The sequence below is a fragment of the Bombina bombina genome, chromosome 2 (genome assembly GCF_027579735.1).
Source record: "Bombina bombina isolate aBomBom1 chromosome 2, aBomBom1.pri, whole genome shotgun sequence".
Lineage (NCBI taxonomy): Eukaryota > Metazoa > Chordata > Amphibia > Anura > Bombinatoridae > Bombina > Bombina bombina.
In genome coordinates this window covers 68,767,258-68,782,436 of record NC_069500.1, presented here as the reverse complement: position 1 = coordinate 68,782,436, position 15,179 = coordinate 68,767,258, and the positions used below count along the sequence as shown (strand labels likewise).

At 43.5% G+C, this 15,179-nt stretch overlaps 1 protein-coding gene across 2 annotated transcripts in view; it reads left to right on the top strand.

The window, feature by feature from the left end:
* The window catches only part of DYM (dymeclin), a 1,389,654-nt gene that overhangs the window by 229,248 nt on the left and 1,145,227 nt on the right, over positions 1-15,179 (top strand). For both annotated transcript variants that reach the window (XM_053701098.1, XM_053701099.1), the window contains exon 6: positions 7,658-7,730. In XM_053701098.1, the coding sequence (XP_053557073.1) occupies positions 7,658-7,730 (73 nt within the window). The remainder of the gene's footprint in view (positions 1-7,657; positions 7,731-15,179) is intronic.

Here is a 15,179-nt window from a genome sequence, read left to right as displayed (position 1 = left end):
TGCATCTTTAGGCTGTTTTGCAGAACGTGTATGCTTTTTTTCTCTTAAAGGCGCAGTACCGTTTTTTAAGATTGTTATTTTTTTCACTAAATAAAGTGTTTTCATGCTTGTTTGTAGTCATTACTAGCCTGTTCAACATGTCTGACATTGAGGAAAGTCAATGTTCAATATGTTTAGAAGCCATTGTGGAATCTCCACTTAGAATGTGTCCCTCATGCACTGAAAGGTCAATACATTGTAAAGAACATATTTTAGCTACTATAAGTATCCTCATGCACTGAAAGGTCAATACATTGTAAAGAACATATTTTAGCTACTATAAGTATGTCGCAGGATGATTCTCAGTCAGAAGAGAATCGGGTTTTGCCATCTAATTCTCCCCAAGTGTCACAACCGTTAACGCCCGCACAAGCGACGCCAAGTACCTCTAGTGCGTCTAATTTTTTCACCCTGCAAGATATGGCCTCAGGATTACTACCCTCATAGAGGTTATATCTAAGCTTGTCTGGGTTGCAGGGGAAGCGCAGTAGGTCTGGTGCGAGAACAAACGCTGAGCCCTCTGACGCTTTATTAGCCATATCCGATGTACCCTCACAATGTTCTGAAGTGAGGGATTTGCTGGCTGAGGGAGAGATTTCTGATTCAGGAAATATGTTCCCTCAGACAGATTCAGATATGACAGCTTTTAAATTTTAACTAGAACACCTCCGCTTACTGCTCAGGGAGGTTTTAGCGACTCTGGATGATTGTGACCCTATTGTAGTTCCAGAGAAATTGTGTAAAATGGACAGATTCCTAGAGGTTCCTGCCTACACTGATGATTTTCCGGTCCCTAAGAGGATTTCGGAAATTGTTACTAAGACCAGGTATTCCGTTCGCTCCCCCTCCTACTTTTAAGAAAATGTTTCCCATATCAGACGCCATGTGGGACTCGTGGCAGACGGTCCCTAAGGTGGAGGGAGCTATTTCTACCCTGGCTAAGCGTACAACTATACCTATTGAGGACAGTTGTGCTTTCAAAGATCCTATGGATAAAAAATTAGAGGGTCTTCTGAAGAAAATATTTGTTCATCAAGGTTTTCTTCTCCAACCTATAGCGTGCATTGTTCCTGTAACTACTGCAGCGTCCTTTTGGTTCGAGGCTCTGGAAGAGGCTCTTCAGGTTGAGACCCCATTAGATGATATTCTGGATAGTATTAGGGCTCTCAAGCTAGCTAATTCTTTCATTACAGATGCCGCTTTTCAATTGGCTAAATTAGCGGCGAAGAATTCAGGTTTTGCCATTTTAGCGCGTAGAGCGTTATGGCTTAAGTCCTGGTCTGCTGATAAAAAGCTAAGCTTTTAGCTATCCCTTTCAAGGGTAAGACCCTATTCGGGCCTGAACTGAAAGAGATCATTTCAGACATCACTGGAGGGAAAGGCCATGCCCTTCCTCAGGATAAGACAAATAAGATGAGGACCAAACAAAATAATTTTCGTTCTTTTTGAAACTTCAAAGGTGGTCCCTCTACCTCCTCCCCTGCCGCAAGGCAAGAGGGGAATTTTGCTCAATCCAAGTCAGTCTGGAGACCTAACTAGACTTGGAACAAGGGTAAACAGGCCAAGAAGCCTGCTGCTGCCACCAAGACAGCATGAAGGGGTAGCCCCCGATCCGGGACCGGATCTAGTAGGGCGCAGACTTTTTCTCTTCGCTCAGGCTTGGGCAAGAGACGTTCAGGACTCCTGGGCTTTAGAAATAGTAACCCAGGGGTATCTTCTAGATTTCAAAGATTCTCCCCCAAGGGGGAGATTCCATCTTTCTCAATTGTCTGTAAACCAGACAAAAAGAGAGGCATTCTTACGCTGTGTAGAAGACCTATATACCATGGGAGTGATCTGCCCAGTTCTGAAAACAGAACAGGGGCAAGGGTTCTACTCTAATCTGTTTGTGGTTTCCAAAAAAGAGGGAACCTTCAGACCAATTTTGGATCTCAAGATCCTAAACGAATCCTTCAAGATGGAGACCATTCGGACTATTTTGCCAATGATCCAGGAGGGTCAATATATGACCACTGTGGACTTAAAGGATGCATATCTACACATTCCTATCCACAAAGATCATCACCAGTTCCTCAGGTTCGCCTTTCTGGACAAGCATTACCAGATTGTGACTCTTCCCTTCAGGTTGGCCACAGCTCCCAGAATTTTCACAAAGATGCTAGGGTCCCTTCTGGCGGTTCTAAGGCCGCGGGGCATAGCTGTGGCGCCTTACCTGGACGATATCTTAATCCAGGTATCAACTTTCCAACTAGCCAAGTCTCACATGGACATCGTGTTGGCTTTTCTAAGATCTCACGGGTGGAAGGTGAACATAAAAAAGAGTTCACTTATCCCTCTCACAAGAGTTCCTTTCCTGGGAACTCTGATAGATTCAGTATATATGAAAATTGTTGTGACGGTGGTCAGGAAATCAAAAATTTTATCCATCTGCCAAGCTCTTAATTCCATTCCTCGCCCGTCAGTGGCTCAGTGTATGGAGGTAATCGGCTTAATGGTAGCGGCAATGGACATAGTTCCGTTTGCTCGCTTGCATCTCAGACCACTGCAACTTTGCATGCTCAAACAGTGGAATGGGGATTATGCAGATTTATCTCCTCAGATAAATCTGGACCAAGAGACCAGAGACTCTCTTCTTTGGTGGTGGTCACAGGATCATCTGTCCAAGGGAATGTGTTTCCGCAGGCCAGCATGGGTCATAGTGACCTTATTGGGCTGGGGTGCAGTCTGGAATTCCCTGAAAGCACAGGCATTGTGGACTCAAGAGGAGGCTCTCCTCCCGATAAATATTCTAGAACTGAGAGCGATATTCAATGCGCTTCAGGCGTGGCCTCAGCTGGCGTCGGCCAGATTCATAAGATTCCAGTCGGACAATATCACGACTGTAGCATATATCAATCATCATGGGGGAACAAAGAGTTCTCTAGCGATGATAGAGGTTACCAAAATAATTCAATGGGCAGAGACTCACTCTTGCCATCTATCAGCAATCTATCTCCCAGGAGTGGAGAACTGGGAAGCGGACAGAAGTCGTCAGACTTTTTATCCGGGGGAGTGGGAACTCCATCCGGAGGTGTTTGCACAATTGATTCAGCAATGGGGCACACCAGAATTAGATCTGATGGTGTCACGTCAGAATGCCAAACTTCCTTGTTACGGGTCCAGGTCAAGGGATCCTCAGGCAGTACTGATAGATGCTCTAGCAGTACCCTGGTCGTTCAACCTGGCTTATGTGTTTCCACCTTTTCCTCTCCTTCCTCGTTTGATTGCCAGAATCAAACAGGAGAGAGCTTCGGTGATTTTGATAGCACCTGCGTGGCCACGCTGAACTTGGTATGCAGACCTGGTGGACATGTCATCTCTTCCACCATGGACTCTGCTACTGAGACAGGACCTTCTGATTCAAGGTCCGTTCCAGCATCCAAATCTAGTTTCTCTCCGACTGACTGCTTGGAGATTGAACTCTTGATCTTATCCAAGCAGGGGTTCTCGGAGTCGGTCATAGATACCTTGATTCAGGCTTGAAAGCCTGTCACCAGGAAAATTTATCATAAGATATGGCGTAAATATCTTTATTGGTGTGAATCCAAAGGCTACTCATGGAGTAAGATCAGGATTCCTAGGATTTTGTCCTTTCTCCAAGAAGGATTGGAAAATCAGCTAGTTCCTTAAAGGGACAGATATCTGCTTTATCAATTCTACTGCCTGTGTTTAAACCTGTTGCTCCGCCATGGAGTTGGAATTTAGTTCTTAAGGTTCTTCAAGGGGTTCCGTTTGAACCTATGCATTCTATAGATATTAAGCTTCTATCTTGGCAAGTTCTGTTTTTAGTTGCTATCTCTTCGGCTCAAAGAGTTTCTGAACTATCTGCATTGCAATGCGACTTGCCTTATCTTGTTTTCCATTCTGATAAGGTGGTTTTGAGTACCAAACCTGGATTCCTTACTAAGGTTGTTACTAATAAGAATATTAATCAGGAAATTGTTGTTCCTTCTCTGTGTCCTAATCCTTCCTCTAAGAAGGAGCGTCTATTGCACAACTTGGATGTGGTTTGTGCTTTAAAGTTTTACCTGCAAGCGACCAAAGATTTCCGTCAAACATCTTTGTTTGTTGTCTATTCTGGAAAACGTAGAGGTCAAAAAGCTACGGCTACCTCTCTTGCCTTTTGGCTGAAAAGCATCATCCGTTTGGCATACAAGACTGCTGGACAGCAGCCTCCTGAAAGAATTACAGCTCACTCTACTAGAGCGGTGGCTTCCACATGGGCTTTTAAAAATGATGCTTCTGTTGAACAGATTTGTAAGGCTGCGACTTGGTCTTCGCTTCATACCTTTTCCAAATTTTACAAATTTGATACCTTTGCTTCTTCGGAGGCTATTTTTGGGAGAAAAGTTCTTCAAGCAGTGGTGCCTTCTGTTTAACTATCTGTCTTGTCCCTCCCGTTCATCCGTGTCCTGTAGCTTTGGTATTGTATCCCACAAGTAAAGGATGAATCCGTGGACTCGTCTTACCTTTATAGAAGAAAACTAAATTTATGCTTACTTGATAAATTGATTTCTTCTATGGGAAGACGAGTCCACGGCCCGCCCTGTCATTTTAAGACAGATTATATTTTTTTGATTTAAACTTCAGTCACCTCTGCACCTTGTAGTTTCTCCTTTTTCTTCCTATACCTTCGGTCGAATGACTGGGGGGTGGAGCTAAGGGAGGAGCTATATAGACAGCTCTGCTGTGCTGCTCTTTGCCACTTCCTTTTAGCAGGGGGATAATATCCCACAAGTAAAGGATGAATCCGTGGACTTGTCTTACCATAGAAGAAATCAATTTGTCAGGTAAGCATAAATTTAGTTTTTCGAAGGTTCTGGGAGCTCTTCTAGCTGTTGCCAGAACACAAGGTATTGCAGTAGGGCCTTACCTGGATGATATCTTGGTACAGGCACCATCTTATCGTCTAGCGGAAGAACACTTGGAGTCCCTTCTCAGTCTTCTTTGATCACATGGATGGAAGATAAACTTGAAAAGAGTTCTCTTAATCCAAGTACAAGGGTGAATTTCCTGGGGACTATAATAGACTCCATATCCATGAGAATATTTCTCACAGATCAGAGACGTTACAAGCTAACTACTGCTTGTCTTGCCCTCCAGTCCCTCAGTGACTCAGTGCATGGAGGTGATCGGACTCATGGTGTCCTGTATGGACATCATTCCCTTTGCCAGATTCCATCTCAGACCCTTACAACTATGCATGCTGAGAAAATGGAGTGGCGACCATTCAGATCTGTCTCAACAGATTGTGCTGGACAACCTGTCGAGAGACTCGATCTCTTTGTAGCTCTGTCCAGATCTTCTGTCCCAAGGCACATGCTTCTTAAGACCGTCCTGGGAGATTGTAACTACGGACACAAGTCTTTCCGGCTGGGGAGCCGTTTGGGGTGCCAAGAAGGCACAATGGCTGCAGACTCAGGAGGAGTCCTCCCTTCTGATCAATATATTTGAACGCCGGGCACTCTTCAATGCCTTCTGGGTTCATCCCAGTTTATCAGATTCCAATCAGACAATATAACCTCGGTTGCCTACATCAACCATCAGAGGGGAACGAGAAGTCCCTTGGCGATGAGAGAAGTATCTCAGATACTAGTGTGGGCGGAGACTCACAGATGTACGCTGTCAGCAATCCACATTCCTAGTGTGGATAACTGGGAAGCAGACTTCCTCAGCAGGCAATCCTTTCACCCAGGGGAATGGTCTCTCCACCCCGTGGTGTTTGCAGAGATATGCAGCGAGTGGGGGATGCCGGAGATAGATCTCATGGCACCCGCCTCAATACCAAGCTACCCAGGTACTGGTCGAGGGATCCTCAGGCGGAACTGAAAGATGCCCTATCATTACCATTGAAGTTCAGACTCATGTCTTTTTCCTCCATTACCGCTTCTCCCTCGTGTGGTGGCTTGCATCAAGCAGGAGCGAGCATCAGTGATTCTGATTGCTACATTGTGGCCGCAAAGGACGTGGTTTGCGGATCTGGTTGGAATGTCCTCATCTCCTCAGTGGAAGTTACCTTGTCGCAGAGATCTGCTGCTACAGGGTCCCTTTGTTCATCAAAATCTAGATTCTGCTAGGCTGACTGCGTGGAGATTGAACTCTTAGTCTTAGCCAAGAGAGGGTTTTCTGAGAGTGTTATTGACACTCTGGTTCAAAGCTCATAAGCCCTTAACTCGTCGTATCTAGAATAAAGTGTGGGGGCCTTACTTGTACTGGTGTGAAGAGCGTGGCTTTTCCTGGCATATGGTTAAAGTTGACAGAATTTTATCTTTTCTCCAGGATGGACTGGAGAAGGGTCTATCTGCTAGTTCCCTGAAGGGACAGATATCGGCCCTGTCAGTGCTACTGCACAAGAGATGGGCAGAGCTTCCGGATGTGCAGTCCTTTGTTAAGGCTCTGACTAGGATCAGACCTGTGTTTAGATCTGGGGCTCCGCCTTAAAGCCTCAATTTTTATGCTTACCAAATAAATTCCTTTCCTTCCTGGCAGGGAGAGTCCACGACCCCACCGGTAATCGATTTTTATTTGGCGGCTCCTTTTTTATATTTTTTTATATTTTTTTCTTCTGGCACCTTTATACCCTGATGTTTCTTCTACTTTTCCTTGTTCTCTCTGAAGAATGACTGGGAGATAGGGGAAGTGGGAGGGATATTTAAGCCTTTGGCTGGGGTGTCTTTGCCTCCTCCTGGTGGCCAGGTGTTGTATTTCGCAACAGTAAGGAATGAAGTCGTGGACTCTCCCTTCTAGGAAGGAAAGGAATTTATCTGGTAAGCATAAATCATGTTTTTCTCTTGGTATTCTTTGTTAAAGTACTCCAGACATGTGCATGCTCCTGAGTTTGCCTCCCTGCTTTTCATCAAAAGATACCAAAAGAACAAAGGATTTTAATAATAGACAAATTAGAAAGTGGTTTTAAATCACATGCTCTATCTGAATCATGAAGGAAAATGTCTGGGTTTCATGTCCCATTAAAGTAATTGTAAACTTTTTGTAGTTTAATCAACAGTATATAAAATTATTTATAAAACCAATCCATTCGTTGCGTGCCCCACAACCTGGACGGAACGATTGGATGAAGCCCAATTCGTCATCGATCAACAAAATAAAGTATGAGATGCGGGCGGAGGAACAGCTGAATGTTTCCCATCACTAAATGGTAATTATTTTACAAATAAATCGTCCTTAGATATTTTAATGAATGAAAGTGCCCCTGGTTTTATAAATAATTTTTATACTGTCGATTAAGCTACAAAAGTTTACAATCACTTTAAGTATTTTTTATTTATTTATGCACGATTGCAGTGCAACATCTGCACCCAAAAGAAATATTTTAAAAGCATTTAAATCTAATTTTGTTTGAAAAATTCTCATTGTTTTGCAGTGCAGTGATTCACCCTTTAAAAATGCTCTTGAGTGTTGTTTGTCTTATCTCCTGCAATTTGCGGCATATATTAATTAGGTTCTACACTGATCAAGCAATCGCTGTATGTAGGAATCTCAGGGATTTTGATTGTTAAATAAGTTATGTTTTATCCTTATTTATATCCCTTGTTAATCATATATAATTTTATTTGTGTAGAAGCAGAGTCTGAAGACCTTATTGAGGAGCTACTCTTCTGCCTCATCCATCTTATTGTTGAAATTCCATTACTGTGAGTATTTCATTTATCGTCTTTATAGTTGGTCACTCCCTTGGTTAAAGGGACAGTAAACCCCTTGATATTTTAATATAAAACGTTTAGTTGTGTGTAAAAATGTGCAGTTTAATCTAATTTATTGTGCCCCCTTTGCATGCAGTTTAGCTCTGGCTTTAACAGATGACACTGTTGCACACAATGCGCGTTATACTTGGTTTTCAAATGTATTCAGCCTTTAAAATCCTTCTTTTAAGAGACATAAAAAACTATCATTCTCATGCAAGAACAACTGGTTTTCACCAAAGGCTCCAGTTTCTTGATTACGAAATGTTTTAAGTCCTGTGAGTGCCTTAATAACCTTCAATATATATGAAACAAAACAGCAACAGCACCAGTCGTCAATTACATTTCTCCATTTCAGACAAAAAGTAGCTACATATATAGCTATTAACCTTCGCGATTTAAAAACCGCAAGAGTATGTAAATTTTTAGCCCCGTCCCCTATGATGTATTATGCCGAAAGAAGCTGATCAAAAGCTTGGAAGCGGCCAGAGGGGAAGCAATTTTGCATTTATATAACAAGGTAGTGTTTTTAATTTGACAGACCCGCAGTGTCAGATATTTAACATGCAAATGTGTTGGTGTTTTTGTGTGATCACACTTAAGATTTACACTTTTACCCCCTCCATAATGTGATCTGGTGAAAATATCTCAAACAGTGGGACAAACCAATCCCAAATATGTATTGGCTGGATGATAAAATTAGTAGAGTTTAATAAGACCTTATAGTAATAACACCTCAAGCTCAGTTACTCTCTTGTCTCAAGCCTAAACGTCACGGTCAGACAGCATCACTACTTATAAGGGCATGACCCGTCAAATGTCAATCAACTAATAAGGGCGTGTTTAGATAAGATCTGTCACTCATTGAACATAGGAGGCATTGCTTTAAGGTAATAGCGTAAGGTCGTTGAGAAGTCAACCGCCTTGTGATGTCATACGACTCCAACGCCTTCAAAGTAATGGCACAACAGCCACGCCCACGTTCACCGTCGCTTTTTAAACCAGACCCCGGCGGATAGCAGAACATTGTCGTATACTGTGTGCAAGTGGAGTTCTTTCTCCTCCAGTTATTTACCCGAGTGAATACCGGCCTGCGGGTGTAGCCTGTGTATCTGATGTCACCTTGTTATACCGCTGGATGCATAAGAAGACCTGTATTACCCCAGTATAGCGGTATCTGCGTGTATGTTTAGGGACAGACATGCAGAAATACGTACTCTGATATAGCTTACCTCTGTATAACACCCAGTTGCTTGTGTAAGCGGCCAGAGGAGAAGCAAGGGAGTGCGACTTTCATTAGGTGTTGGGGCCAGTCTTGTACACATCTGGTAGTGAGTTTACCCACCAGCTAGCACGTGAAAAATCGCGATTAAATTGCAATTGTTTAAATGTCAGGTTTCTGTGATGTAAAAAAAATGAGACAAAGATAAATAATTTCAGAACTTTTTCCATCCACCTTTAATGTGATCTATAAACTGTACAAAAACAATTTAAAAACAAACTGAAATGTTTTAGGTAGAGGGAAGAAAAAATATAAAAATAAAATATGGTTGCATAAGTGTGCACACCCTTAAACTAATACTTTGTTGAAGCACATTTTGATTTTATTACAGCACTCAGTCTTTTTGGGTATGAGTCTATCAGCATGGCACATTTTGACTTGGCAAGATTTGCCCACTCTTCTTTGCAAAAACACTCCAAATCTGTCAGATTGCGAGGGGATCTCCTGTGCACAGCCCTCTTCAGATCACCGCACAGACTTTCAATCGGATTCAGGTCTGGGCTCTGGCTGGGCCATCCCAAAACTTTAGTCTTCTTCTGGTGAAGCCATTCCTTTGTTGATTTGGATGTATGCTTTGAGTCGTTGTCATGCTGAAAGATGAAGTTCTTCTTCATGTTCAGCTTTCTAGCAGAAGCCTGAAGGTTTTGTGCCAATATTGACTGGTATTTGGAACTGTTCATAATTCCCTCTAGCTTAACTAAGGCCCCAGTTCCAGCTGAAGAAAAACAGCCCCAAAGCATGATGCTGCCACCACCATGCTTCACTGTGGGTATGGTGTTCTTTTGGTGATGTGCAGTGTTGTTTTTGCGCCAAACATATCTTTTGGAATTATGGCCAAAAAGTTCAACCTTGGTTTCATCAGACCACAACACCTTTTCCCGCGTGCTTTTGGGAGACTTCAGATGTGTTTTTGCAAAATGTAGCCTGACTTGGATGTTTTTCTTCGTAAGAAAAGGCTTTCGTCTTGCCACTCTACCCATAGCTTTAGGTCCTTTAATGTTGCTGTAGTCCTCTTGGTAGCCTCCCAGACAAGTTTTCTTCTCGTCTTTTCATCAATTTTGGAGGGACGTCCAGTTCTTGGTAATGTCACTGTTGTGCCATATTTTCTCCACTTGATGATGACTATCTTCACTGTGTTCCATGGTATATCTAATGCCTTGGAAGTTCTTCTGACTGATACCTTTTAACAATGAGATCCCTCTGATGCTTTGGAAGCTCTCTGTGGACCATGGCTTTTGCTGTGGGATGCGACTAAGAAAATTACAGGAAAGACCAACTAGAGCAGCTGAACTTTTTTGGGGGTTAATCAGAGGCACTTTAAATGATGGCAGGTGTATGCTGACTCCTATTTAACATGATTTTGAATGTGATTGCTTAATTCTGAACACAGCTACATCCCACATTCTTTTAGTTTATTTTCTCCAACATAGGTGTGTCCGGTCCACGGCGTCATCCTTACTTGTGGGATATTCTCTTCCCCAACAGGAAATGGCAAAGAGCCCAGCAAAGCTGGTCACATGATCCCTCCTAGGCTCCGCCTACCCCAGTCATTCTCTTTGCCGTTGTACAGGCAACATCTCCACGGAGATGGCTTAGAGTTTTTTAGTGTTTAACTGTAGTTTTTATTATTCAATCAAGAGTTTGTTATTTTAAAATAGTGCTGGTATGTACTATTTACTCTGAAACAGAAAAGAGATGAAGATTTCTGTTTGTATGAGGAAAATGATTTTAGCAACCGTTACTAAAATCCATGGCTGTTCCACACAGGACTGTTGAGAGGAATTAACTTCAGTTGGGGGAACAGTGAGCAGTCTTTTGCTGCTTGAGGTATGACACATTCTAACAAGACGATGTAATGCTGGAAGCTGTCATTTTCCCTATGGGATCCGGTAAGCCATTTTTATTCACACAGTAAATAAGGGCTTCACAAGGGCTTATTAAGACTGTAGACATTTTCTGGGCTAAATCGATCAATTTACACATATTTAGCCTTGAGGAATCATTTAATCTGGGTATTTTTTGTAAAATAATATCGGCAGGCACTGTTTTAGACACTTTATTCTATTGGGGCTTTCCCTAATCATAGTCAGAGCCTCATTTTCGCGCCGGTATGGCGCACTTGTTTTTGAGAACAGCATGACATGCAGCTGCATGTGTGTGGAGCTCTGATACATAGAAAAGTCTTTCTGAAGGCATTATTTGGTATCGTATTCCCCTTTGGGCTTGGTTGGGTCTCAGCAAAGCAGATTCCAGGGACTGTAAAGGGGTTAAATATAAAAACGGCTCCGGTTCAGTTATTTTAAGGGTTAAAGTTTCCAAATTTGGTGTGCAATACTTTTAATGCTTTAAGACACTGTGGTGAAATTTTGGTGAATTTTGAACAATTCCTTCATACTTTTTCGCAATTGCAGTAATAAAGTGTGTTCAGTTTAAAATTTAAAGTGACAGTAACGGTTTTATTTTAAAACGTTTTTTGTGCTTTGTTATCAAGTTTATGCCTGTTTAACATGTCTGAACTACCAGATAGATTGTGTTCTGACTGTGGGGAAGCCAAGGTTCCTTCTCATTTAAATAGATGTGATTTATGTCATAAAAAAATTTAGTAAAAATGATGCCCAAGATGATTCCTCAAGTGAGGGGAGTAAGCATGGTACTGCATCATCCCCTCCTTCGTCTACACCAGTTTTGCCCATACAGGAGGCCCCTAGTACATCTAGCGCGCCAATACTCCTTACTATGCAACAATTAACAGCTGTAATGGATAATTCTATCAAAACATTTTAGCCAATATGCCCACTTATCAGCGAAAGCGCGACTGCTCTGTTTTAGAAAATACTGAAGAGCATGAGGACGCTGATGATATTGTTTCTGAAGGGCCCCTACACCAGTCTGAGGGGGCCAGGGAGGTTTTGTCTGAGGGAGAAATTTCAGATTCAGGAAAAATTTCTCAACAAGCTGAACCTGATGTGATTACTTTTAAATTTAAGTTGGAACATCTCCGCGCTCTGCTTATGGAGGTGTTATCCAATTTGGATGATTGTGATTATCTGGTCATTCCAGAAACACTATGTAAAATGGACAAGTTCCTAGAGGTCCCGGGGCCCCCCGAAGCTTTTCCTATACTCAAGCGGGTGGCGTACATTGTTAATAAAGAATGGGACAGGCCCGGTGTACCTTTCGTACCTCCCCCCATATTTAAAAAATTGTTTCCTATAGTCGACCCCAGAAAGGACTTATGGCAGACAGTCCCCAAGGTCGAGGGGGCGGTTTCTACTCTAAACAAGCGCACCACTATACCCATAGAAGATAGTTGTGCTTTCCAAGATCCTATGGATAAAAAATTAGAAGGTTTGCTAAAAAAGATGTTTGTTCAGCAAGGTTACCTTCTACAACCAATTGCATGCATTGTCCCTGTCACTACGGCCGCGTGTTTCTGGTGCGATGAGCTAGAAAAGGCGATTATTAGTAATTCTTCTTCTTATGAGGAGATTATGGACAGAATTCGTGCTCTTAAATTGGCTAATTCTTTCACCCTAGACGCCACCTTGCAATTGGCTAGGTTAGCGGCGAAAAATTCTGGGTTTGCTATTGTGGCGCGCAGAGCGCTTTGGTTAAAATCTTGGTCAGCGGATGCGTCTTCCAAGAACAAATTGTTTGACATTCCTTTCAAGGGGAAAACACTGACTTGAAAGAGTTTATCTCTGATATCACTGATATCACTGGGGGCAAGGGCCACGCCCTTCCTCAGAATAGGTCTTTCAAGGCCAAAAATAAACCTAATTTTCGTCCCTTTCGCAGAAACGGACCAGCCCCAAGTGCTACGTCCTCTACGCAGGAGGGTAATACTTCTCAAGCCAATCCAGCCTGGAGACCAAGGCAAGGCTGGAACAAAGGAAAGCAGGCCAAGAAACCTGCCACTGCTCCCAAGACAGCATGAGACGCGGGCCCCCGATCCGGGACCGGATTTGGTGGGGGGCAGACTCTCTCTCTTCACTCAGGCTTGGGCAAGAGAAGTTCTGGATCCTTGGGCGCTAGAAATAGTCTTCCAAGGTTATCTTCTGGAAGTGATTCATCCTGTTCCATTAAAAGAACGAGGGATGGGGTTCTACTCCAATCTGTTCGTAGTTCCCAAAAAAGAGGGAACGTTCAGACCAATCTTAGATCTCAAGATCCTAAACAAGTTTCTCAAGGTTCCATCGTCCAAAATGGAAACCATTCGAACAATCCTTCCATCCAGGAAGGTCAATTCTTGACCACGGTGGATTTAAAGGATGCGTATCTACATATTCCTGTCCACAAGGAACATCATCGGTTCCTAAGGTTCGCATTCCTGGACAAGCATTACCAGTTCGTGGCGCTTCCTTTCGGATTAGCCACTGTTCCAAGGATTTTCACAAAGGTACTAGGGTCCCTTCTGGCGGTGCTAAGACCAAGGGGCATTGCTGTAGTACCTTACTTGGACGACATTCTGATTCAAGCGTCGTCCCTTCCTCAAGCAAAGGCTCACACGGACATAGTCCTGGCCTTTCTCGGATCTCACGGATGGTAAGTGAACGTGGAAAAGAGTTCTCTATCTCCGTCGACAAGAGTTCCCTTCTTGGGAACAATAATAGACTCCTTAGAAATGAGGATTTTTCTGACAGAGACCAGAAAAACAAAACTTCTAAACTCTTGTCGGATACTTCCTTCCGTTCCTCTTCCTTCCATAGCGCAGTGCATGGAAGTGATAGGTTTGATGGTAGCGGCAATGGACATAGTTCCTTTTGCGCGCATTCATCTAAGACCATTTCAATTGTGTATGCTCAGTCAGTGGAATGGGGACTATACAGACTTGTCTCCGAAGATACAAGTAAACCAGAGGACCAGAGACTCACTCCGTTGGTGGCTGTCCCTGGACAACCTGTCGCAAGGGGTGACCTCCCGCAGACCAGAGTGGGTCATTGTCACGACCGACGCCAGTCTGATGGGCTGGGGCGCGGTCTGGGGATCCCTGAAAGCTCAGGGTCTTTGGTCTCGGGAAGAATCTCTTCTACCGATAAATATTCTGGAACTGAGAGCGATATTCAATGCTCTCAAGGCTTGGCCTCAGCTAGCGAGGGCCAAGTTCATACGGTTTCAATCAGACAACATGACGACTGTTGCGTACATCAACCATCAGGGGGGAACAAGGAGTTCCCTGGCGATGGAAGAAGTGACCAAAATCATTCAATGGGCGGAGACTCGCTCCTGCCACCTGTCTGCAATCCACATCCCAGGAGTGGAAACTTGGGAAGCGGATTTTCTGATTCGTCAGACATTGCATCCGGGGGTGTGGGAACTCCATCCGGAAATCTTTGCCCAAATCACTCAACTGTGGGGCATTCCAGACATGGATCTGATGGCCTCTCGTCAGAACTTCAAGGTTCCTTGCTACGGGTCCAGATCCAGGGATCCCAAGGCGACTCTAGTAGATGCACTAGTAGCACCTTGGACCTTCAACCTAGCTTATGTATTCCCGCCGTTTCCTCTCATCCCCAGGCTGGTAGCCAGGATCAATCAGGAGAGGGCGTAGGTGATCTTGATAGCTCCTGCGTAACCACGCAGGACTTGGTAGGCAGATCTGGTGAATATGTCATCGGCTCCACCATGGAAGCTACCTTTGAGACGAGACCTTCTTGTTCAAGGTCCGTTCGAACATCCGAATCTGGTCCTACTCCAGCTGACTGCTTGGAGATTGAACGCTTGATCTTGTCAAAGCGAGGGTTCTCAGATTCTGTTATTGATACTCTTGTTCAGGCCAGAAAGCCTGTAACTAGAAAAATTTACCACAAAATATGGAAAAAATATATCTGTTGGTGTGAATCTAAAGGATTCCCTTGGGACAAGGTAAAGATTCCTAGGATTCTATCCTTTCTTCAAGAAGGATTGGAGAAAGGATTATCTGCAAGTTCCTTGAAGGGACAGATTTCTGCCTTGTCTGTGTTACTTCACAAAGAGCTGGCAGCTGTGCCAGATGTTCAAGCCTTTGTTCAGGCTCTGGTTAGAATCAAGCCTGTTTACAAACCTTTGACTCCTCCTTGGAGTCTCAACTTAGTTCTTTCAGTTCTTCAGGGGGTTCCGTTTGAACCCTTACATTCCGT